This window comes from Colletotrichum abscissum (assembly GCF_030869225.1).
Source record: "Colletotrichum abscissum strain IMI 504890 chromosome Unknown Scaffold_5.1, whole genome shotgun sequence".
Lineage (NCBI taxonomy): Eukaryota > Fungi > Ascomycota > Sordariomycetes > Glomerellales > Glomerellaceae > Colletotrichum > Colletotrichum abscissum.
The window spans coordinates 560,272-584,842 of record NW_026850431.1 but is presented as its reverse complement, the minus strand read 5'-3'; the positions used below and the strand labels follow the sequence as shown (position 1 = coordinate 584,842).

The 24,571-nt window shown below is 53.2% G+C and overlaps 8 protein-coding genes across 8 annotated transcripts; 2 read left to right on the top strand and 6 right to left on the bottom strand.

The window, feature by feature from the left end:
* Positions 1 to 31: 31 nt before the first annotated feature.
* Positions 32 to 1,397, bottom strand: CABS01_02703 (uncharacterized protein; the record flags this gene model as incomplete). The annotated part of the gene is made up of 3 exons (XM_060536081.1): positions 32 to 913; positions 963 to 988; positions 1,100 to 1,397. The coding sequence occupies 3 exons, from the start codon at positions 1,395 to 1,397 to the stop codon at positions 32 to 34; spliced, it is 1,206 nt and encodes a 401-aa protein (XP_060393993.1).
* Positions 1,398 to 2,378: 981 nt separating this feature from the next.
* CABS01_02702 (uncharacterized protein) lies at positions 2,379 to 5,282 on the bottom strand (the record flags this gene model as incomplete). Its single annotated transcript, XM_060536080.1, has 1 exon — positions 2,379 to 5,282. The coding sequence occupies one exon, from the start codon at positions 5,280 to 5,282 to the stop codon at positions 2,379 to 2,381; it is 2,904 nt and encodes a 967-aa protein (XP_060393992.1).
* Positions 5,283 to 6,946: 1,664 nt separating this feature from the next.
* CABS01_02701 (splicing factor 3A subunit 2) lies at positions 6,947 to 7,669 on the top strand (the record flags this gene model as incomplete). Its single annotated transcript, XM_060536079.1, has 1 exon — positions 6,947 to 7,669. The coding sequence occupies one exon, from the start codon at positions 6,947 to 6,949 to the stop codon at positions 7,667 to 7,669; it is 723 nt and encodes a 240-aa protein (XP_060393991.1).
* Positions 7,670 to 9,031: 1,362 nt separating this feature from the next.
* On the bottom strand, positions 9,032 to 11,156 carry CABS01_02700 (serine/threonine-protein kinase cot-1; the record flags this gene model as incomplete). Its single annotated transcript, XM_060536078.1, has 4 exons — positions 9,032 to 9,347; positions 9,396 to 9,869; positions 9,922 to 10,422; positions 10,486 to 11,156. 4 exons carry the CDS (start codon positions 11,154 to 11,156, stop codon positions 9,032 to 9,034), a joined length of 1,962 nt encoding a protein of 653 aa, XP_060393990.1.
* A 4,104-nt stretch (positions 11,157 to 15,260) lies between these two features.
* On the top strand, positions 15,261 to 16,771 carry CABS01_02699 (uncharacterized protein; the record flags this gene model as incomplete). Its single annotated transcript, XM_060536077.1, has 2 exons — positions 15,261 to 15,290; positions 15,353 to 16,771. The coding sequence occupies 2 exons, from the start codon at positions 15,261 to 15,263 to the stop codon at positions 16,769 to 16,771; spliced, it is 1,449 nt and encodes a 482-aa protein (XP_060393989.1).
* Positions 16,772 to 17,298: 527 nt separating this feature from the next.
* On the bottom strand, positions 17,299 to 18,078 carry CABS01_02698 (uncharacterized protein; the record flags this gene model as incomplete). Its single annotated transcript, XM_060536076.1, has 1 exon — positions 17,299 to 18,078. One exon carries the CDS (start codon positions 18,076 to 18,078, stop codon positions 17,299 to 17,301), a length of 780 nt encoding a protein of 259 aa, XP_060393988.1.
* Positions 18,079 to 19,068: 990 nt separating this feature from the next.
* On the bottom strand, positions 19,069 to 19,452 carry CABS01_02697 (uncharacterized protein; the record flags this gene model as incomplete). Its single annotated transcript, XM_060536075.1, has 1 exon — positions 19,069 to 19,452. One exon carries the CDS (start codon positions 19,450 to 19,452, stop codon positions 19,069 to 19,071), a length of 384 nt encoding a protein of 127 aa, XP_060393987.1.
* A 967-nt stretch (positions 19,453 to 20,419) lies between these two features.
* Positions 20,420 to 21,415, bottom strand: CABS01_02696 (meiotically up-regulated 80 protein; the record flags this gene model as incomplete). The annotated part of the gene is made up of 1 exon (XM_060536074.1): positions 20,420 to 21,415. One exon carries the CDS (start codon positions 21,413 to 21,415, stop codon positions 20,420 to 20,422), a length of 996 nt encoding a protein of 331 aa, XP_060393986.1.
* Positions 21,416 to 24,571: the final 3,156 nt, after the last annotated feature.

The window sequence follows — 24,571 nt, the reverse complement described above, 5'->3', positions numbered from 1 at the left end:
CCTCTTTCATTCCGACTAAAGCAGATCACGGTTAGGGCAAAACATGAAATGAAGCTCGGATGAAGATGGACTTACCCCAGTAGTTATAGAAGAAGTCAACGAACACGGGAATCCAAGTTGCTAAAGCTACAACTTGACCAAACCCCCAGTCGACTTGTGGGTCACTACCTCCTGCATTCTTAATCGTACTGTTCCGAAGCCAGAAAAATACAACAAGCGTAGTGAACATCGTAGCCAACGAGACCATGTGGAGGAGATAGACTAAAGTAACGAGACGGCTACTCGAAGCTATTGACACTTGCCTAGATTCTCCAGGGACGCGGCGATAGGCAACTCCAACTGTAATTCCAGATAGAACAAGGAGGAACCATGTTGCGCAAAATGAAACGAAAAGGGTCAGCCTCACCGTGGTATTGATCTCGAGGTCATCGGAGAACAGCCGGCTCACCGTTTCAGGGAACCTGGAATACCATGATAATGTCATGCAGAGAAGTGGTATCAGAAGTAGTCCGAGCACAGGTATTATAGCGGTGTTCAGTGCACGCCTCCTTCTTCCTGGCTCCGCTATCATCATTAGTCCAGCCATGAACGTTGGTTGAAAGCTAAATCCTGATATCAGAGTCGCGAGTTGTGTGTCATATGCCGCGAAGGTTCCGCCGGCTCTCCATCGGGCTATCACCTCTAGTTGCCCGTCGCCTGATACGGCAACGGCAGTATTGAGAGACGCAAGAACTATTCCTAGGTTGAAAATTACCGAGCTCCAGTAGAATGTTGGTAACACAGCGCGACAAGCATCCCGCACCCTCCCTACTTTTGATGAAGACGATGACTTCGGACGATGAAAAAATTCGGCAATATTAGCGACAAGGAGAACGAAGATCAAAAAGCTTTCGATGCAAAGAGAAATCGTAATCTAGTAACGTTAGATCATACATGGAGTGATTATTTCTCATCGGACCTACTCCGATGCCGGCAATGTCGGCGTTGCCTTGAAGCTGGAGGTGAGATCGTAGCTCCTTGATGCATGTACTGTGTTCCCTGATCTCAGCCAAAATGGCATGCCTGAAGTCTACTGCGCTCAGACATTCATCGCTCTCACAAGGCATATCAGAGATTAAAGACCCTGCGCTACAGCCGAGCATATACCATGATGCTACTTGCGACGATGTAGCCCTCCCAGTGGTGTTCCGAAGATAAAGAGGGAGGGAGGATTGGAAGTAGGCATGGAGCGCATTGACATTAACGGCACAATAGTCTTGCACAACAGGGTCGTCCGAATATGTTCGAAGGATACTTTGTGCGACGTCTGCAAAGAGTGCGCACTCTGCTGATGTATTCCATTGGAGATATCGTGGTGGCGCTTGCCAATTGGTCGTGTTGTCAAGTCTGTCTGCCATGTCAGTCGCCAAATGAGGGCCTTTGGGTTTGAACTGCGACCAGCGTCTTTTGCGCGATGTCGTTCCAGCGAGATTGATAAGTTAGAAGGTTTCAATAATTTCAAAGGAAAAGTGTTGTGTAAACTATAGTTCTGTCAGATGCAGTGAGAACAGCCAGACTTTCTCAGTCTCTCTGGTGGCTATGTGAATATTTATCTTATCTCAGCACGCATGAGTCGGTCTGTGTTATCACAAGTGTTGAAATAGGCGATCAGTACCTTAGCAGGCACACTCGTGGACAGTTATTATGGTCTGCAGCCATATCAAGCATTGCCACTGGGCACTCAGAGCTGTGTTCGTCTTGGCCGCCACTGTTTGGAGCTGCAGGGTGACTGCGGGCGCTCCAGGAAAGGTTTGATCTAGGCAGCCATCTAGAATAAGTTGGCATTTTAAGTCACCATGAACTGCTTTTACTCATATGTTGACCGAACAGATACCGCGGCCTTGTCCAGCAGGATTCGATAACGGGCTATGTTGCGCTGATGACAGCGTTACTGGAAGATGAGGTATGGTCGCAACGGGAGGCAGACTTTAGGGCTGACTCCAGGGCGAAAGCAAGGGCAGTGTCTTATTGAAGTCGACAGAAGACACCTTGCTCATGCATGAAGAAAACCGGCGACGGTGCTTACCTTCTGTGCTTATCTGGCACAGCCTGCATGCTGAGAGAAAGCCTCGCTCGACTGTGACGCGCCGCTTGCGCCACCGACGTTTTTTCTCGGTGACATAAATGGCTAGCGACTTCTCCCGAGCGGGTTTATGTCAAATAGAACTGGATGATGATTATACTGTGAAAATGAGCAACTTTCAATGTGATCGATCAATTAAATGGTGGACCAATAGCGAAGATCGAGTGGCAGGTACTGTGTGTCTTGAGGTCTCAGGCGTTTACCTCACTGCTGGTTCGTAGTCTTGGTGTAGTACGGAAACATCAAAATACAAACCCTAAACGAGAATTACAATTTTCTTCTCCGGTTTGGCCACCATCCATGCTGAGATCTGAACTTTTCCAACACCCAAACGAGTGGCCGTCTCTTTCCTCTGATCCCACTCGATCATCATGACATTATACAACGGAAACTCCCCGACATCCACTCTTCTTTCATTTCCCCAGTACTGCGACTTGGAGAGAACCATGAAATCGAACTTGACCCGGGGAAACTGTTGTCTTCGGTCTGTAGGGATGACGTGACCAACGACTTCACCCTTGTCGTCAAGTATCTCGGCTTCCCATATTCTCAACTCTTTGTCTATCTCAAGCTTTGGGCTTCGGGCCTCTGTGCTCGAATCGCTTTGGGTATGATTAAATCCCCTGATGCTCGAAGGCTTTTTCCGCCGCCAAAGTACCTCCTTGCGAATAGTATTTGAAAATTTCAAGGTAAAAGAAGCGGTTTCGGTTTCGCAGATGAGACAACGATCGCTAAGAGTAAGGGTATGGGGAGTCTTGGGTAATCGACGGCCTGAAGACGTTTGCGCAGCTGAACCAACGCCTTGAAATTTGATGTCGCTCATGAAAGCATCGCTTTCACTCGCATTTTCGAATGCGACTCCTAGGCCTTCTCCATTGACGCATGCAATAGGGGATGCGCTGATCTCCATCACCTGTATTCTTGTCGGGTTTCCCCCACTATTGGTTCCCTTGTCTGTCTTTCCTGCGAGATGTGACTTTCCGGACGACTTATGGACAGGCTTCGGCACCCGGGACCAGCCCCTTGGGGGGGAGGCGTGTGGCCTTCTCACGGGAGGAGCGTGGCGCTTCTGCTGAGGGGCGGTCTCTGGTATCCTCTGAGATTGAGGGGTTCCTATGAGGGAGGGTGGAAGCCCACTGTCAATGGGGTGCTGTCTTGGTTGAACTTTATACCATAGGACCTTGGGCTGGTAGCGCTCCTCCGCCTGGGTATCATCCGCAATGATCTTCTTGAGTGACAAGTTGTCACCGTTGCTGGAAACGTGAAATGGCTCCTCGTAACGAATACCTGAGTATTTCCGAGTTCCAGCGTCGCCGAGAGCGACCTTAGAGACTCCCCAGCCGGCCCAAGACCAGCTAGGGAAGGTGCCGCCGGCACGCCGTGTGAGGTGTACTTCATCAGAAGCAGGGGGCTGCCAAAGAAGGGCAAGATCAAGAAATCTCTCAGGAAGCCCGTGGAGATAATTCGACTCCGCCCTCGAGGGCATTGTTGCGCCGTTCGGCCGCTGTCCTTTCGCTTCCAGGACATTGAATAGACCCATGATGCCATTCAATACGTCTGCAGAATCCGCGATGTCTCTAACTGTGTACTGCTTCACGATGTTTGCATACTCGGTGAACTGTGGCGCCCTTAATATCACCGGCTTCTCGCCCGACCTGGGCAACCTGGTGCTCGTCTTGATGCTCTGGTACCCATCCCTTGGCACAGATAGTGTAAGCAAGGTTGATTCGTTCAATGGCTGATCGAACGGCACATCCTCACGCTTGACACCATGACGGCAGTGGAAACTTACGTGGTCCTCGGTGAAGATAAGCAGCCTTTGCGCAAGCAGCTTTTCCTGAAGGGTCCAGGCGCGCGTATCCCACATCCCATATGACTGCGGGGATGGAAGCTGAAGTCCGAATGTCAGTCCTGGCATTATCTCTCTGACGATCTGTTTCGTATTTCTGTCAGTAGAGATTCCCGGAAGTCCTGCGTTGATATCGAATGCGTCGGCGGCCACCAGAGCAATCGTTGCATGACCCAAAATGATATCCATTTGCCTGATCTGCGATTTGCGAGCTAACTCATTGTCAAATCCGCTGGAATCCTTCTGAATGACACAGAGACTGTCCACCCATAGATAGGGAATCCCAAGACTCTTGGTAACTTCAATGGTGTCGCGGATGGTTTTTGCGATAGCTGGTGAGGTATTTTCCATCGACTGGCTGAGAGTTTCCAAATTTGTGGTGTGAAGTTGAAGAGTGGATTCGTCTACTTTGCCCAAGATGTATGAAAGTGTGGCATACTTTTCTGGCAGGCTATCGAATTGCTTGAGAAGGTTATTCTTGACGTCTATGAGTCGGAAATGGTCTCCCACCGCCACAGGAGCCGGATACACCCAAGACGGCAAGGTGTTACTGGGATCGTGGTTCCTGAGGCAGTCGTCTAGCCAGGTTCGACAGTCTCGCTCCAAGTCTACTCTCTTTTGGATGACTTTTCCGCAGCAGTGACTGATATTAGCTGATTGGTCTGAGGATGTTGCGACGAGGCGCAAGTCGAACGAGCCCAGGCAAGACAGCACCGGGTTCGGACTTGGCTCCCACCCTAAGCTCCAGACTCTGACATTGAACAAGCCAGTCCCAGAATCATCAGCAGGGCCCCGAGACTGTATCGAAACAGCAACAGGTAGCTTGTCTTCCGCTTGGCTTGCTATTTCTCTTGACACTTCGAGAAGCACTTGTCGTGCATCCGGCAAGTCTGAGAATGTGTTGTAGTCGACTAGAGCTGCTATATTCTTGTCGTACTCTGCATTGAGCTCCAACTGAGCACTATTCCTTCTGTCTCTGGCCGAAAGGTTCCGCTGGGACTTGTCGATCATTCGATCAAACGGGTTGTTGAAAAGGCCGTTGGCGCACATGGAATCGAAGAGCAAGGTGCAGAAACTACACTGTTTTCCGTCGTGATTATCCAAAACGGCACTGAGTGAAATAACCAGGGAATTCGTGTCTTGCTTCATCTTTTCATGGCGTGGGGCGGTAAGATCTTTGAAGTTCTCCAGGCCAAGTTTGGAGCATAGCGCACAGATAGCTTGCGTGCTCGTCGGCATATCATCTTTTGAATGACTCGCCTTCTCGCGCGCATTACTGTCAGGAGTCGCATGCGGTCTATTCCAAGCCATTTTGAGGATATAGCTGAGCATGTTGTGATCGTGGACTTTCTGGCGGGAATAAAAAAGCAAGAGTCCAGCATGGAGCTCGATCGAGCAGACGGGAGCTGACGTCCTACTTAAGTCCGGCGCGAACACATCGTCCGAGACTCCTTTCTCCTGAATCTGGTTGTCAGACAAGAACCTTGAACAGCGCGCTGAAGAAATATCGGTGGCAGATGCTAGCCATAGCATGTGGTGGTTGGTCGCGCTTAGGCTGACAGACAACCCCCTCATGAATTCATTGGAGGGAAAGGAAGGTTTTTGGAGTTTGCAGTGGCCTATTTGTAAGTCCAGAGGGTGTTGAAGACGCAGGCTGGTGCTGCATGTACCAAACCTCAACTCCCCTAGTGATAAGGCAGCCAATCCGATGGTCAGCCAACCTCTTCGCCAACTCATCACTGCACGCATGAGGGTGACGCAAATGCACTGGCAATAGGCGCAGTAGCACACATGCCGGCACTGCGGTCCTTGGCTTGAGCTTCGGTGTCGCCTTTATGCAAGGATTTTGGGAAGAAAATGCAAGATTACATGATCACTCCCTGACCTGCTCAAACACTGCGTCTTGTATGCGGGGAGTCTGACGGATAAACAAATGGAAGCTTCTGAATCCAGCACTACCAAATAAAAAGACGACGGTGAGATTCTTCGAAATAAAGAGGCATTTGAGTGCAAGTCTCGAGTAGCTGTAGGCGGCCAAGACCATTCATGGTGGGTACCTTGGCTCCTCAACTTCTGAAGTCCTCGTCTAGACACTCGTCTATCTCATGATGGCCGGACCAGAGAAATCAGCTCTGAACTCAGGGCATTATCAGTGTCATAATCATCCTGCCGAAGTGACCAATAGAACAAATCACTTAGCTCGAGACAATTCGGCTGGACAAGCAAGAGGTCTCTTCGTCAAGTAGGTTGAGCCGACCGGTGCCTGAGCTAGATGTGAGCTGCCAAATCATTGTGATTACACCAATTTCGGAACACAGCTCTCTCCGCGCCGCCGCCAGGTCTAAGATGACATTATGTCTTTATTCCATAACAGCAACTTTGCCAAAAAGGCAAAAGATGAATTGAGGACGGCCCGACTCGAACGGACAGCCTTCTGGACTGGAATCAGATACGCTACCATTGCGCCACGCCCCCGGATTGTTGAAGAATAGAGCCCTCAATCGAATAAGTTGAGCGGAAAGCCAGCATTCTGGATGTTCCGGGAGGGAAATATCGACAAAGGGGTGCGGGAAGTGTGATGGTTGTTGGAAGTTGGAAGTTGGTGTAAGTGGACGTGGGCCGTGTGAAGTTGTGAACTTGTGGGAGCTGACCGGACTCACCGGCGCACGGGCCATATCAATTGGCCGGAGAATCTTTGACTCCGCTTTCAGTAGGATTCGCCGAGGTGAACACGAGTGGACCTTTACTTTTCGCGACTCCAAGCTCTTGTCGGTTGAGTCGCTTCCAGCCTTCCAAACTGGTCCTTCCGCAACCAGACCACCGCCCTTTCTACACCACTACAACCAACTCCCCAAGGGAAGCGCTTTCTTCCCACGGCGGAAAAGGTCTACCTCGACAATTCTTAACTCAACAACCAAAAACCCACAACCAACCCTCTCCCCCACATCGCGAAACACCTCCCATAAACCACAAAGATGGACTACCAAAACCGCGCCGGCTCCAAATTCGGCGGCGGCGGCGTAGCCTCCTTCAGCGCAACAAACGCAGACCGCCGCGAGCGCCTCCGCAAGCTCGCCCTCGAGACGATCGACCTCGACAAGGACCCCTACTTCTTCAAAAACCACGTCGGCTCCTTCGAGTGCCGCCTCTGCCTCACCGTCCACCAAAACGACGGCTCCTACCTCGCCCACACCCAGGGCAAAAAGCACCAGACCAACCTCGCCCGCCGCGCCGCCCGCGAACAGAAAGAGGGGAAACAAAACATCGACCCGGCGACCGGGTTACCCGTCGGCGTCGTCGGCGCCGGCTTCGGTGCGGGAGGCGCGCGGCGGAATCTGATCAAGATCGGACGGCCGGGGTACAAGATTACAAAGATTCGCGATCCGATCACGCGTCAGCAGGGGCTGCTATTTCAGCTTCAGTACCCGGACATCGCGCCCGACGTGGAGCCCAAGTGGCAGGTCATGAACGCCTTCACGCAGCGCATCGAGGAGCCGGATAAGAATTTCCAGTACCTCCTGGTGGCGGCGGAGCCGTACGAGACGTGCGGTTTCAAGATCCCCGCGCGCGAGCTGGATAAGCGCGACGATAAGCAGTTTAGCTTTTGGGATCCCGATGCGAAGGAGTATTGGCTGCAGGTCATGTTCATGTCGGAGCGCGAGGAGAGGTATGTTGCGGCGCCTGGTACGAGGAGGTGAAGTGGTGGGAAGGGAACAGCTGCGTTGTTGTTCGCGGAAAGGGTGTTAGAAAAGGCTGTATAAAAACGACATGACGGGAGGGGTTTCTGCGGCATACCACGAAGGAAGTTCTGCTTCGCTCAGATATAGGATTCACCAGGAGACTATCTCTCATAGTGATCAGGGTTCGTGCCTCGGCCAGCATTGAAGCAAACGGTTGTTATCTGGGTCAACTTGGTCAGCAGTGGCCCACATGGCCCTATTCCAGTGACATCAGGGGGTGTCATATCACGGCGTTGGGCGTGGGTAATTCGAGAGAGGAAATTGTTTGTAAGACTTGCTTTTGCTTATCAGGCCCCCGGGCAAGGGAATAGAAGAGCTGACATGAACCTTCAGGAGAGGTTTCGACGTGGCACTGGGCCATGGAGTTTAGCAAAAAGCTTTGGCTTCATAAGTTACATTCAGAGATTCCTGTGAAGGCATCTTATTCAACAAGTACCAATAGTAAGACAAAACAGACAGAATGTAGACCCATCAACAATGAATGTAATCTGACCACAAGTCACTTTTATCAAATAGTGCAAACTTCGGCTCCTGACAGAGGCTTATACAGAAACTTGATGTGGTCCTTCAAGACACTGGGAGAGGAAGAGGCGTCTAGCACCTCCTAGACGGTGGACCTGCAGTCTGTTTTTCGCCTGTGCCCAATTGGATTGAAAGAATGATGAGAAGTTCGTGGCCAAACAACCTACGTAACTTACTCAAAGACAGTATACACTCGAAGATGTACCGTCTATAGCCACCAGAGGCCGACGATAAAAGCATCACAAACATTATGAACCATCAAGTCCCAAGTCTTGTTCTCAAATGCATCGTCTGGATTGCATCTATCACTTCACTGTTGCCAGTCGTCCTCATGACTCTCTGAATCCCAGTGTCATCCATCACTGATAGATCCAGCATTACCAGTACATCCTGACATCCCCTCCTCACGCTGCCCCCTACTATCCGTCTTCTTCATCATGTTTCTCATAATGAAAACTCTAGTGATCCGCGGCCGTCTCGACTACATACCCCCTTGAAAGACATCTCGTTTTCACCCTCCCATCTACATGATTTGTGCGACTTGGTGTCTTTGATGCGAGTAAACGCCCTGTATGCAGTGATTGAAAACAAAAAACAACGGTAAATGCAAATCTTGTAAGACAAGAATCTGGGTGTATTGGTTTGGCAGTAGGCAAAATGGAGTCGCCAGCGAATCACTGATAGGTATTCTCTTGGTCCTCCGAATCTCCGCGTCTTGCTCGGCATGATATCGGTACACCCCGGGATCGGGATACAAGTCGCAATAAGCTGGCCACCAAAACAATGCGTTTGTCGCGCTTATCGGAAGTTGTTGTCGAACCGCTTGAAGGTGTATCCAATGAAGGGCAAGCTCATCTCGGGAGACTCCTCGACCACCGCTGGCACACCCGAGCGGGCTTGCTGAACGGCCTGAGCCTTGAGAATCGTGGCGTTATCAGTCTGATCAATCTCATCGGTCGGGAAGTACGTGGTATCGATGGCTGAAGTCAAGCGAGGCTCGAAAGGCGCTCTGATGCGACGCAGGCTATCGAACTCAACTCCTCTGAAGAATGAGTGCTGCTTGATTTCGTGGGCGCCCGAGCGACCCAAGCGGTTCTCTGTGTTACAGATCAAGCTGACCCATATTAGTACCCTGAAATGCCTCTGTTCGAGACTTACTCACCTTCTAATCAGGTTCTCGGCTTCCACACCAAGCTGGATATCATCAGGGAAGTACAGCGTGTGTCTCCAATTGACAATCTTGCGGTATGTGTCGTGGCTGTCCTCGGCGCAGAAAGGAGGCCATCCAACCAAGCACTCAAACATAATGGTGCCCAGGGACCACCAATCGCAGTCGAAGGTGTAGCCGTGACCTGTGAAGATCTCGGGAGCGATGTAATCGGGCGTTCCGACGGTGGAATAGGCCATCAGTCTTCTCGACCGACGCCAGTCGTTGATCTGGGATCTGTTGCTGACGGTAAGGTTGATCTGGTCAATGGCAACAGAGTTACGGTCGCGCGGTTTGTTAGATCGGCCCTGCAGCAGCTGTTGGTAGTAGTTGTTGTCGTGCAAGCGGTTGAAACCGGTCGAGAGTCCGAAATCGGTAAGCTTGACGTGACCTCCGCGGTCCAGTAGAATATTATCGGGTTTGATATCACTGGGCCTGTCAGCTTCGCGGGCTCTGAGCTTACCGACAACATTTGACTTACCGATGAATGAAGCCCAGCTTGTGGACTGCCTCAATCGCAAGCACGATCTCGGCAATGTAGAAGCGCGTAATGTCTTCAGAGAAGATTTCGTACTTGATCAGCATGGTCATCAAGTCACCTCCGGGCAAGAACTCCATCAACATGTACAGGAAGTAAGAGTCCTGGAAAGTCGTAAAGAGCTTGACGACCCAGGGACTGTCTGACTCGGCCAAGATATCTCTCTCGGAACGGACGTGGGCAAGTTGGTCCTTCTTGAACATCTCCGTCTTTATCAGAGACTTCATGGCGTACACCTTGCCATCGTTCTTCTTCTGGACCAGCTTGACTTCTCCGAAAGCGCCCTTGCCGATGATCTTGATGGTGTTGTAGTTCTCGGGCTTGTCCTTGGTTCGTAGGAATCGCAGGTATTGGCCCTCCTTGCGACCGGCCGTGGACCAAATCTGCTCGCGCCTTTGCTGGCTCTGGCCAGGCTCGGAAAGCTTCACCTCCATCTCGGATTGTCTGTGTAACGAGAGATTAGCACGTGGCTGCTTTCGAGCTGGCAAGTCTTTGTCCTGCACTCACCTCTGGTTGCGTTCTCTAGCACGCTTGACGCTGTCCTTGAAGAAATCGGATGCCAATTGGGTACACTTCTTCTGGTTGTTGTTGGCGTTCGGGCCGTACTTCTCGTAGAGTCGCTCAGGAGCAGGAGCAAAGACCTCGACGGGAGCTGCCTGCTGGTTCGGCATCGGCGGCGTCGCATAGTGTCCGTAACCCTGAGGCGTCTGTCCCGAGGCACCGGCAGTGCGAGGTCTTTGAGCGGGCGAGGGCCCACGGGAACCGTAGGGCGACGCCCGAGCAGCGCCGCCTAGGTTTTGGTGAGAGAATTGGTGGGCGAGACCGACATTGGGATCATTGGTCCCCGGGGTGTTGGATCGAGGCTGATAGCCCGCGTTGTAGTCGCCGTGGCCCTGGGGAGGATATTGGCCCTGCTGCTGGCTCGGGTGGAAGTAGCCCTGTTGAGCATAACCGGTCGCATACTGCTGTTGCTGCTGCTGCCCCGGGTGTTGCTGCTGTTGGTGCTGCATACCGCCGGCTTGTTGGTGGTGCTGCTGCTGCTGCTGTTGGCCTTGGTGAGGGAAGACGGGCTGAGGAAAGGTAGAAGGCGTGGTGGGATATTGTCGGTCGCCGCCGGGACCCAGACGATCGTTTTGGTTACCGATGTTGAGGTAGAGACGGTTATTATTACCCTCCATTGTGTAGAAGTTTCGTCTTGACTCGGGGGGGCACGTCGTGTGCGGGTAGGGGTTGGTAGTTGCGCAGGCTGTGCGGGCGACTAGCAAAGTGGCAGTTTAATTGACAGTGCTATGGGCGAGCGGACCGTGGAAGTGAGGCAACGACTAGAGTGGTAGACGGCGGGGAGGCTGCTAAAGGAGATGGGAAGGTTGCAGCCGCAGTGCGCAGGGTCAAGGCGGGTGGTTGGATGGATTGGGGTCGTTCCCCGGGGCGGAAGTCGAGAAGAATAGATTGCGGTGGGCGGGTGAGTGGATGGGAGGTCCTCGCAACCCACTGGAACTTGATGAATGGTAAGTGCGTGCCCTAGTGAGTGAGAGGATAGGCCAGGGATGGGGGGAAACGTAAGGTCGGTAAGGCAGGACAGGACGTGAAGATTATGATATCTGGAGGTTGGAGTATCACCACATACCTTGGCAAGTTGAGTGAGTGTAGTGTAAAGGCGGTCGAGGAAGCTAGTTTGTCTATCCGTATGCTCACCAGCAAAAAAAAAAAAGGGGTGGGAGGCGAGGATTTGTTGATAGGGCGCTTGCCGATGGAGCAAAAAGGTGCAAAGGTGGCGTAGAGGGGCTTGATGCTCCAAGGGGTGGAATTTCCCCGGTGCCAGCAGTGCAGGGCGAGAACAACGACTACCGGGCAGAGCTAGGAAGCTAGCTATGTGTAGTCGGTGTATACAGGTAACAGGAGGCGATAGGTTGAAGCACCTCGTGGCTTGAGCGAGGTGAGGAAAGGCAAAGCTGGCAGACGTCGAGGTGTCGAGGAGAGAGAGAGAAAGAGAGAGGTTCAAGTCACGAGACCGACAGGATAGCTGATGTTGGGCGAGGCACTCGGTAAGGTACCTAAGGTATTGGATGCGTATGGAATAACGTGGTTTTTGGTGTTTGGTATTTTAGAATGTACTCTGTACTTTGCTCTCAGCACGCACACGAGGAGGCGGTCGAGGACTTGGTACAAAGGAGGCACGAATAGGCTGATTCCAAGGTTTGAGGAGGCCTTGGGATTTGGGGTCGGTCTGAGAATGGGAGGGGAGGGGGAAGGAGGAGGGGTGATGATGGGGTGCACACTGCACAGAGGGACGGACACCTGCGAAGCGGCCCCGGCAGTGAGGTGGAGCAGAGTCATGGTGCAGGAAGGACTTCTTCCATTGGAAATGGAAGGCAGGAGTTGGTCGAGAGAGGTAGCAGGTACCTTCCGCCGTCAACCATTACTTAGGTATCCGAGGTACTGTGTAAACCTTGAATGGAAGGAAGGAATGCAATTGGGTTCAACGTCAGTGTCGTAGGATGTTCCTTCCCTTCCCTTTTCAAGGAAGGTACAATAGGTAAGGGAAGCAAGGTATGCAGCCCGTCGCAGCAAGAAAAAGGGCAAGACCAGACGGGGTGACGGGAAGGGACCTCCTGAAGAGAAACCACGCCGCACCTGCCACGAGCAACACACTACTACGTACTCCGTACAAATTTACACTACCAGCACCTGAGGCGAGGCGGGGATCTGAGAACTCAGGGGAGGGGGCACTCGAGGGGCGACGCCGCGGCCTTGAAAGTCGAGGGGCCTCGCTGGACCCCAAGTACCCCTGAGATTCAGCCAATGCCGAGCTGTGAGTGGCCGATGAGCGGGGTGAGGTGGGGTCGGAGCTGCATCCACTGGGATTCTGGATATGCCTCCGCCGCACCTCCTCCACTTGGAGGTTTGGCATCTGGCCTTATGCCTTGCGAGGATGACTCTTGCTACTTTGTACACTCCCTAGCAGTCTAGACAACTTACTGTTTACTTCGATCGTGGATGTGCATCGCTTACACTCTCAACACGCTGGTAAATAGGAACCAATACTGTCTACAGCTTGCTGCATTGCATTTCTAGCTCCTTCCCAAACATCCCCATCATCGGTCGGGACCCACAAAGCGTGCGGGGCGGCAAACAACAACGAGGAAGGAGGGGCGCGGACGATGTACTAAGCAATTGGCAGGAGACCGCCGACATGTACCTCGCCTTACTCCGTACTATGGGAAGTTACTTGCACCTCGACGACTCGCTTATTCTCCCCCTTTCACCGACTCTTGAATTCCATCTTGATGCTCCAGACTCAACATCTAATTCGACATCATCGTATGCCATGGATCATGGAACTCGGCCCGCCAACGTATCGGGCCCTGGATGCTACAGCTAGCCCCCGGAGCTGAAGCTCTAATCCGACTCACTCGACTCAGTCATTGACTTTCCCCCGGGGACCTCGACTACCCAGCGGAAACTCTGTTACGACTACCGCCTCTCAAGCCTCTGTTTCCGAATCGTCTCTCACCTTTGAACCTCAGTCTTCAAATGACCGCCCCTCTTCACCGGGAAACAGACATACCACATGAGACCTTCACTGAGATCCAGCATTCACTTGATACTACCCATCGAGTCTTAGGTACTAAAGTGCCACCGCCATCTTCAGTCTCCGCCTCCGCGATTGGCTTTTCACTTCTCCCCGTGCAACATCGTTCCGGCATCTCGCCAATTCCCTTCTCCAACCGGAGCACGTCAAGTGCCTTGCCGCAAGGTTACTTGGGTATCAACCGGACGCAGACAGCCTAACCTGAAAGTTCGGATTATTTCTCTACGTCTCTAAATGGCCATACCGTTTAGCCCTTCGGAAAGCTCAAGCGGTCGCATCACTTACGCATCCTGCCCGCCTAACCCACAAGCATGGCTATCCCTTCCACCTAGTTCGTCTCTCCCGTCGCCATCTCGTCTCGTCCGCATCCGCACGTCACTTGGTCCCTAGGCTCCAACAGGGGTTCTCTTATAGCCAAAGACAAAGAAGAAATTCTACTGTGTTCGACCCCCCACTGAAGTGTGACAACTGCCAACTCATTCCTGATCGAGCGGTCCAGCGGCGGCGGCGGCGTCGTCGTCTTCTACCATACCCACCCAGCCCAACAGCCTGGCTCACGCTCGGCATCGGCACGAGGCATCGTCGGCCGTGTACAGCCGCCGTGAGACACGACTCTAGCAATAAATAGCATATTGAACGCCTGCCGCCCCGCTCTCATCCGCTCCAAATCGTATACGATTGTCACACCCGCCACAGGAACAAGCTCACAAGCTCATCCGTGGCACATGGCAGCGTTACACTCTTCGTCTTCGTATGCATGGCATGGCATTCCTGCTCTTCTATCCTCGATGCCGCGGTCTGGTGCATGTCACCAGCATCCTGGCGAGCTTGGCACCATCTCTGTCTATCGATTACGCCGTGTTCCCCTTCACAGCACCACCACGTTCAACCTCGTATGGCGTAATCTCGTGAGCAGCACAGGAGGAATCAACAAGCCTAAGGCACCGCCACACGTTATGTTCTCGGTTGGGATGACGAAGCTCTTGGTCGGAGGACGGCCGCCGGGCTCAAGTGATGCCCTGTGCCTGTATCAGGTTTACCTAGTGATCCATGATTGAGCTCCATGCTCGCTGCCATCGTCGCCCAATAACCACGGCCCGACGACGCCCCATTCGCCATGCAGCTGCCTGCCATCGCGAGTTTTGGGCTGTCATTGTGCAATAAGTCGATCATGCATCAGGATCTGCCACTGTTCTTCGGGGATCGCCAGACAACTGGTCCAACGTGGGTCTCGGTGTAGCACCCATCACATGGGCAGTCAATTACCGGGATCAGGATCTAAGCGGACAATATGGGAAGGAATTCCCTACACCAAATCAGGCGAATATGAAGTTCATCTTGAACTTAGTGGTGTACCTGACTTTGATGGTAAAAGAGGAGGCTCTGGAGAGGAAGATGCGGTGACAGCTCACTCGGTACGTCCCTCGGGGCACTATTCCATTTATAGAAGGCGGTCAGTCTTCACTCCGCACTATGCCGTTTAGGGACAGATAGGTCCGATAATTCGGCGAAGCTCTTATCGCGACTAAAATTTCCAAAAACCTCACTTCAGTTCTCCTGGCCTGAGGTAGGACAGGACATTTTGAGGCATTGCGAGCCACCGTTTTCATAGTCGCATTCTCAGTGCGACACCAGATCGTCTTACACGAAAACTTCTAAATACTTTCACCCCCCCTAATATACACCCATAATGGCGGACTCGAACCCCACGCCGCCCGAGGTAAGCATCCAGCGGTCCCCATTACCATCACGAACCTCAAAACTGACAATGGCATCTCCCAGGCGGCCCCGAAAGCACCCACTCCTACCGCTGCGACAACAACCACAACAACAGCCACCTCCGCCGCAGAAGGCTACAAAGCCGCGAAACCGAATCCAGTCTGGCAAATGATGGGCCTCCGCGGCCCTCCCAAACGCCTACCCTCACGCAACTGGCTCATCTTCCTCTCCCTCACAGGCGCCATCTCCTCCGCCATCATCTACGACAAGCGCGAAAAGAAGCGCGCCACAGCCCGTTGGGCCGCTGCCGTCTCCCCGCTCGCCAGCGAACCTGTTACCGATCCCTCTCAGCTGCCGCGCAAACTCACCGTCGTCCTCGCCTCCCCGCCCGGCGACGGCTTGCGCGTCGCGCAGGACCACTTCATCGAGTACGTCAAGCCCATCCTCGCCGCCTCGGGTCTGGACTGGGAGTTTGTCCAGGGCCGGCAGCAAGGTGACGTCCGCGCCGCCGTGGCGGAGAAGATTCGGAGGCGAAGGAGCAGGGAGGAGAGGCCCGAGGTCGAGCTGCTCCCCACCGAGGAGAATATTCGCGACGCCATCCGCGCCAAGAACAACACACCCGAGTTCGAGGGTCCCGGAGGAGACATTGTTATCGGGCGTCACGCGTGGAAGGAGTACGTTCGCGGCCTACACGAGGGCTGGCTCGGTCCCCTCGACCCGCCTCCCAAGCCCGAGGTAATTTCTACCCCTGAGCAGCCCGCAGCATCAGAAGCGACCTCAGATTCTACCGCAACAGAAACAGAGGGCGGTGCCGTGGAAGCAGAAAAGAAGGAGGAAGAAAAGCCCAAGGAAGAAGAAAAGAAATCAGACCGCCCTCGCCAACCCGTTCCCTACAACACCACGGCAGACTACTCAGCCTCCCACCTCCCTTCCACTCTCCCCACCGAATTCTCCCCCTCGGAACCGGTGCAATTCCCCCACCTCCTCGGCTTCGCCGGCACCTTCACCCGTATGGGCCGCTTCTTCAACCGCCGCCAGCTCGCAGACGACGTAGGCCGCCAAGTCGCAGCCGCCTGCTTCGCCCACGCCCGCGAATACCGCGACGCCGAACCCGAGACCGCCGCAGATGACTCCTCCGCCCCCACGCCGTACGAACAGCAGCGTGCCCTGGTGCATGAGGAACGCGATTGGGTCAAGTCCGTCTGGAAGCCCGTCGACGAGGCGACGGCCGACGAGGAGGAGAAGACCAAGGAGCGCATCTGGGCTTCGCCCATGGTCATTGATCCCCGCATCGCGCAGCGTATGCGGCGGTTTGAGATCCGGGCTGAGGATGAGGAGCGTGCAAAGGCGATTGTCATCCCCGAGACGCAGATTGAGGGCTGGATCAAGGGCACGCTGCGGTCGTTGGGCACGTGGGGGTGGAGTGTCGTCAAGGGGGAGGAGCGTAAGGGGCCCAATGTCGGAAACATTGACGACGAGTAAAGGACTCCCTCTCTGCCTCATTTCGTTTGGTTCTACATAACGAAGGAGAAGAGAAAGGAGACGATGTATAACTATCTTGACCACCACCCCACACAGCTATACAGAAAGCGATTGGGTAAAGGAGGGTTCACAGCATATTGTAATTCTAGCTTGATGTTCTTCATCTTTTGCTTTTTCATGTATCTTCTTCCGTTTCGCTGCATGGACTGGAGCGCGGGAGGTTATCATAGACTATGGGTTCACTGGCCAAAATAATGCCATGAAGCCCTCCGCTTGTTACGAATATTACTATACACTCCTCTTTCTTCCATCATGTTCTTTTCCCCGATAACCTTTCTGTCCACATTGCATCGTGAGACTGTGGGCTCTTGCGGATAAGTTGTGTACTTGCTCGAGCTGGAGAACACGTCAAGCATGAAGCAGGTATCAATATCTACAGATGAAGCAGCACCTCCATGATGACAGCACCCCGTCAAGTGCTCTGGCATAGAAACAACATGTCCCAGGATCCATCGGCCCATCTCCTCTCACTCATCGTCCGAATCAGATCCGTACGCAACAAGACTCAGCTTCCCCTTCACCGGCGCAGGGGCAGTTGTAGTCGTAATCGTAGCCGTAGTCGCAGCTCCAATCGAACTCCCCTTCACAGCTCCCTTCTCAGCATCACCCTTCTCGTCCGCCTTCTTCTCATCCACCTTGTCCTCGCCCCCCTTCTCCCTCTTCACCCCAAACCCCCTCTCCCTCTCCTTCCTCCTCCTCTTCCTAGGCCCAACAGCCCACTCATCACCACCCTCCCCCTCACCACCCATCCCATCCCCCTCCTCACCCTCCTCCCCCCCATCACCAGCCCTCTTCGCCCCCGTACCACCCCCCTGCGCCCTCCGAAAAGCAACAAGCCCCTCCTCCGTCTCCCTCCTAACTCTCTCCTCCTCAGCCCTTTTAGCCTCCCTAACCTCGTCCAAAAACCCAATCTCATCATCATCCAGCGCGCGAAACTGGTTCCGGATCTTATTCGCCTCCTCAAACGCAGCCTGCTTCGCGGCTTTATTCGCCTGCAGGACGTCGTAGAGACTCTTCTCCCCGCCCTCGACGGACTTGACGCGCGCCTCCTCCCTGCGCCTGCGTTCCGCGTCGAGTTCTCTCTGCACGAGGTCCCATTCGGCGCTCTTTCTGGATTCGGCGGCGGGTTTGGGCGCCGAGCCGGCGGTGCTCGCGCCGGCGTCTGTTGCGGGCGTTGCGGTTGTGTCTTGGGGTACGGCCTCGCCTGTCTCGGCGTTGATGGCCCCCGCCGATACGAATCTCGACATCGTGTCTCGTGAGTTTTTCCCCCTCTTCCTCTCTTTCTCTTCTTCCTCAAAAGTTGATTCTTCACCAGGTTCGATAATCGAAACCTTCTTCTAGGGCAGAATAGCAGAGAAAGGCTTCCGCGTCTGCAACAGAATGGAGAACGGAGGAATAACGGCCCAGGTTGATTTGCTGCCTTGATCGATGTAAAGCAGCCTCTTTTTTTCTCCCTCGTCTTGAACCCCTTTGAGAGCTACTTGTCTTCCTGAGCTTTTTGGATCTTGCTGTTGTTGGTCGGTTTGTCTGGGGTAAAGGCTAGGGTACAGCCAAGCACTCGTGTAGGCCGTCTTATGCTCAGTGAGGTAGGTGTTCGTAAGATACTCAGATTGGGAGCCTGGCGTCAGGCAAAATGACGCAAAGGTTCCAGTAAAAGAACGGTCCTCAAATTTTGGGTTATCACAAATTCTCTCTCTGATAGAGGAAAGATGTCCTTGAAGAAGACGTCTGTGGGCGAGTGAGTGCCTCAAGTGAGTGAGAGGATGAGGCCGAGGTCGAAGTTGAGAAGTTGGAGGAAAGTTGGCAAATGAGCGAATCAGGGAGCAGAAAATCACTGTACTCGTTGGAGTGGGGCAGCAATCCAATCAAAAGTAGGCTGGGCCACTTGGGTCATCAAGCACCACTCCAAGTCATCACCAAATTCCTCCTCCCAAGACCTCATCTTCTCATAGCCCTTCAGATTCACGCCGCCGTCAAGTAATCTTTCATGTCACAATCGAAACGTCTGAGACGAATGTGTTGGCTTCATCATGTTTTGTTATTTTGTTTAGTTGTCTAGGACTGTAGTGTCTTCACTAAGTAGGCCATGTCATTGTCGTCGCCCGTGGGTATGCCGTTGTGTGCTCCATCCGTTGTTTTCCTTTCCAATCTCGTCCTTTCGGCGAAAACTTTTTTCAATCCTACTAATGATGTAAACCACATCATAGCGTACCCGGTACCCATGACGACGTGCCTACTTAACCAGCGGCCACTGGGCGACATACAAATCTAGCACCAGTCCCGACAGCTGCCTGGTTCGTTGGGTTCATATCCGTAAAACCACCACTCCCATCACCATCCACATGTCGGGGAGCAGATAACCTGCCTTCCCATAAACTGAATGTATCCAACCCCGATCCCAAACACTCTAGTGGATGCCGGTACAAGTTGGCATGAAGAGAAAAAAAAAAACGTCTAACAATGTCATGAACAGTAAAAAGGCGTAGAAACAGCAGTGGCCCTCTGACATTGTGCCTTCCGGGCAATGAGACGAGCCAGTGTGCCGAATGAACAAGAAATGCCAAACAAAGTAAAAAGTAAGAGAGACTCCGTACCCACGTCCTGAAGGCTTTGCCTCCCATTTTTGATCAGTGAACATGAATGCAAAACACCTCCCCATGTTAAGTCTCCCCTTTTTTTTTTCGTTCTCGCAAGTAGAAAATCGTATGCCCGCGCAAAGCCAGCCAGTAAAGTGAAATGTGATCCTATGTACCCTTTACTTGATGCACTTCGTCCTTTCTTTTTGGAGGGGGCAGCGCCGACAAGGCGGGCGCCAATGACCGCGAGGTCTTGTCGAATTGAGAGCTGGAATTTCCGCCTTTCGCAGACGGAATGCAAGCCGGGATAGGGAACCGAGTTGTTGCCGAATAGGTTGAATTACAGGAAAACAAGTTTGTCTCTTTGGCGTGCCACAAAGGAAATGGATGTCGCTGGTGGTAGGTAATCGTCGGGGGGACTCGGGAATCGAAACTCGTAGAGTTGCTGTCGCGGGTAATGACCGATCGGAACCATGAGTCGATGTACGAAGATTGAGCAGTGAGGTGAATGCCAAGAGACTACCACCACCATCACACCAAACAAAAATACAGCCAAAGGATCTATTGAAATGAAAACTCCGTGGGGATCGCGAATGGCGACCGTGGGACGCCAGTGATGAATTTATCCGTATACCAGGGGAGAAAGAATTAAAGAAATATGTCATTAGGGGTCGCAGCCGCGCGTCGTGACCATCCACCTCCAAACGCATTGTGGCTGCGAGACAATCTAGTAGCCAAGTCAATCGCGTGTGGCAGCGATGGTATCGAGTGAGGGCAAACGTGCCCGTGTCGTGAAGTCGAATGCCGACGTGTAGACCATTCGGTCAAATAACCGCTTCTTTCGGTTCTCGTCGTGAGAGGGTATCTGAAGAATGCAAATGTATCGTTCATGCCAGAAAAAAAACAAAGTCCGCGTCTCCGGTGACGCTAGACCTCCCAAACTTTTCCGATAGCAAAAATCTCTTCCAGTTTCGTAAGGCGATTGAGTGAATCTGCCAGATTTGCCACAACTTTAGCCCATTACAGGCTGGCCAAAGCTAGGGTGGGCAAAGTATGATGATGCCTTGGTAGGACCAACGCAGTTCGCACAGCTACACTCCGCAACACCGTGCTCCCACATGGTTTGCTGGTAACCATAGTGTCCAGGGAAGTTTTGTTGGTTGTGGCGGTGACCATAGTAGTTGTGCGGGGGCTGCTGATAGCGGGTGTTCCACTGGCCAGTGGTAGCGGCCTGGGAGAACCAATCGTTGTAGCGAGCGTTGGTAGAGGTGGCTGAATTAATGTACTCGGGCGTGCCATAGCCAGAATCGGGAGGAGTGAGCGGGGCATTCTGCCAATTCCAGTTGCCGCCGTAGGCTTGCTGATGAGCCAACTCGTTGCGCTTGATAGCCTCGTAGCGCTCGTATTCAGCCGCCTGCTGCTGAACAAACGTATGATAGGAGGATCGTCCACCGTATCTGTTGTTGATGTTGGTGTCGATGGCGGGGACGAGTCTCTCGCGGGTGACTCTTGCCGCAGCCTGGTCCTTTAGGATCTTCCATTCATCCCAGCTGGTGAGCCAAGCCTTGTAGTCCGCGCTGTAATCCAAGTTGACGTAGAGACGCCAGCCGGATTGCTCGAGCCACTCGTGTTCCAGAGCGTTGAGCTCAGCGACGGGGATGCCGCTCACCTCAGACCAAGAACGGTTCTGGAAGGTGTTGTCGTCCAAAAACTTGCTTCCAAGCAGGAGGGAAACGGTCAGCATGCGCCAAACCTGTCCCTCGGGTACAGTGTACGAGGGGTTGTTCTGCTTGAGGGTGTTGACCCGCTTCGCCAGGTAGTTCATGCCGAGGAGAATGGTGCTCTTGGGCAATCTCGTCGATGAGAGGATCTGCGAGACGAACTTGCGGAACGGGGGCGTGACGGCCGTGGTCGACAGCGGCATAACAACGCGGGTGGCCATCTCGGCAACGAACTCGGCCATTTGGTCGACCTCGTAGTCGAGAACGGCACAGACACCTCCGGGCATGATGGCGGTATTGAGTGGAGTCCGACGAAGATCGAATGTAGATCTTTGTCGGCTTGAGGATACTGCTCGATGTACTCGGAAGAGACACTTAGCAGTGGGAGAAATGCCGCGTCGAGCTAGCGATGGTTGTCCAAGGCCGATGGAAGTCGGTGTGTCGGTTGGGTGAGAGGGTTGGTGACACGAGCCCTTAGTAGCTGCGAATAGCCATCAAGGGTTGAAGTCGCGACGAGGGGAGGGGCAACAAGACGTCTAGAGATCGGATCGATGAAAAAGGTGCAGCAGTCGTGTCGCTAATCGAGGACGGCTGAAAGACCCAGCGAAAGATATGTATCTTGGGCGGAGGAAGAGATGCAGTGATGGCTGACTCGGGAAAAGGATGCTTGAACGGAGAAAGGTCGTCGAGGGCGTCAGAGGAGTTCTAAAGGCCGCAATAGAAGGGACGAAGAAAGTTGTGCAAATGAAATGGAAAGCCGCAGCTCTGTCCTGTTTGGTGAATGGTCAGCGAGAATATCCAGGAAATCAAAAAACTTTGACTGTCTGTGCCTTGAGTCTGATACACAAGCTTCGTCGAACGATGCGTCAAGTAGTGGCGGGCCGGTATTGGAGTGAGGAAATGCTGGGAGGCGACGTAGGCGACAGCGGCAGAGAAGGGGGTCCCCTGTGGTCAACCAATGCAGTGGCCATTGTGTAGCTCCAGCGCACCAGCATGGAGGAAACATTTGCTGCTGCTTGAATGTGGCCGTTTGGGACTGCAGTGCTTAAAACCAAGGGCTGGTCATTGACTGAGGCCGGTTCGATCGTAGCACATGGGTGGCAGAACGTCTCCAGACCATACCGAAGCATGCCTTCTATCGATACCGCATGTGGAATTCGATCGCATTTCGGGCGTCGAGTAGTTGGATGAAGCTTGTGTACCAGGCTCTCCAGGATGACTCTGGATAGATTGGAGGTTCGCACTGTTGGGATTGTAGCTTACCTTGAGGAAGGTGACCGTAAACAGGTGTGCGAATTCGAAAAGGACGGTGTAACTTGGAGGTGTTCCAAGTGTCGAGCAGCAGACGCGATCAAGTCGACTCGATTTGTTACGTTCTTGCTCAGTGTCGTGCACCTAAACGTAGTCGGCCCTGTATGGGGGGCAGGCGGGCGGTTGTTGTAGAGAGGCGACGATCGAATTCGACAATATCGTGCAGTAGAGGAGATGGGAGATGAGAACCTGAATCCTGAGTTGTCGACGGCTTTGGATGGAAATATCGTGCAGAGTCGAGGACAGGGGATTTCGTCGTGATACGGCGGATTCGGAGGTTTGAAAAGAGAAGAAGGTTTCGGGGAGGGGAGAGAAGGAGGAATAAAGTCGGACAAGAAGAATCTCGAGGAGTGAGAATGGATGGGACGGGTTGGGATGGATGGGATGGAGATGGGGAGAGAGAGAGAAATGGGGACGGGGGTGAGGATGTAAAGTGGAGAGAGGAATGATGGCGGCGTGCGTGTGAATGGAGGCGAGAGAGGGCGAAGTTGAGTGAGAGAAGGGTGGAAGGGGTGGTGGAAGGGGCGGTAGCAGCCCAGTAGTCGGGTGGTGTACGGAGTGCGGATAGGTACCTGAGGACCCAGGACTCAGGTAGCCCAGACGAGCCCGGTACCTGGCCGTGGTACCTTGTTCCTTGGGATGAGGCCAGTACCTATGCGGCAAAAAGCCGGTGACGGGTACTTTGAGGGACTAGGTAGGAGGACCAAGAAAACGGGGTGACAGTGACGGAGTGGACAGCCCGGCAGCAAAGTGGGCACCCATCGGTTCCATACTCTGTGCGGTGCACCTGGGCTGTCAGTGTAAGGGTACCTCCAGCAAAGTACCTCAATACTTTCCTACCGCCCTGGAGGAACCAGGCCAGAAGAAACAGGAGCGGGCCTGGAGGGAATTAAAAAAAAAAAACTCACACACTGCAGCAAGCACCACCCACCTTTTCTGGACACTAGGGGAATTGAGGAATAGAACATCGTGTCGATTGACGGTTCAGCAATATGAAGTATCTTTCGCTGACATTACGTAGTAAGGTATTATGTATTCTTTCCACACCAGAGGTCCCACGGGCAGCTTGTACAGTTTGAATGTACACCTCAGAGAGACAAGACGAGACGAGACGAGAAGGGGATTACAAGTGTTCAGCTGGCAGCACAGGGTAGGTACTTGGGGCAAGAGTACAGAGTAGAACAGGGCATTTGTAGGTACTCTGACACGGGCACCTTAACACAGGAATGACCGGTTGTGAGCAGCAGTGTTCGGATAGTGTATGTAGGTAGGTATGTACTCCGTACTCCGTAGGTCTCGCTGATCGTGGGATGGGCAGTGCCGTGTCTGGATGGCTCTATGTACTCCTCGCCGTGTCGACTGGTACAAGTAGACAAAAGAGCAATTTGGGACACATTGGCAACGGGGATGAGAAGGGGACGGCAAGAGTGGTGCTACAAGAGTATGGTTGGCAACTGCCCATGGCCACCCCCCGCTCACTTCGGTGGTGAGAGCCAGACACGGAATTACATAGTAGACTGGAATTACAAACTCGAGCAGTATGGAAAAAATGCGTTACGACGAAAATTAAAATAAAAAACATGATGGATGATCAAATGAGAAAAGGAAGAAAAAAAACATGGGCGGGCCTTGGATTGGATCGAACGTGGAGACGACAGGGTGACTGGCTCCGACGGGACCACGACGCTAAAAGAAGGTACGGAGGTACTTCGTCATCGGGACAAGCGAGGGATCGATACGTATCTCCCGACCCCCGTTTTAGGACAGAAAAGGGCGGCACCGGATGATTGAGGACGAGTGTGGGTTTCAATCTTCAGATTGGACGTCAAAGTTGAAAGAGGGAAGGGGGCACTCTTGCCCCCGGCTCCACTCTCACCTTCCATGAGTCCACGACACGACACCGCTCCTGCTGCGAAGCAGCCGGGGGGGCCACGCTGGAGGGGGAAGGAACTGGGCATCGACCAGTCATTAGCCGTTGTTTGGTGATGGTCCAGGGAAAGTGCTGCTGGGTGGGTGGATCACTGGACCGCCAACCGCCATTGTACACCTCACGCCGGACGGGCACTCACTTTCCATTTTGATCCATGGATTTATTTCACTTGCGCTCACCACTTTGTGAGTACCTATCTGTG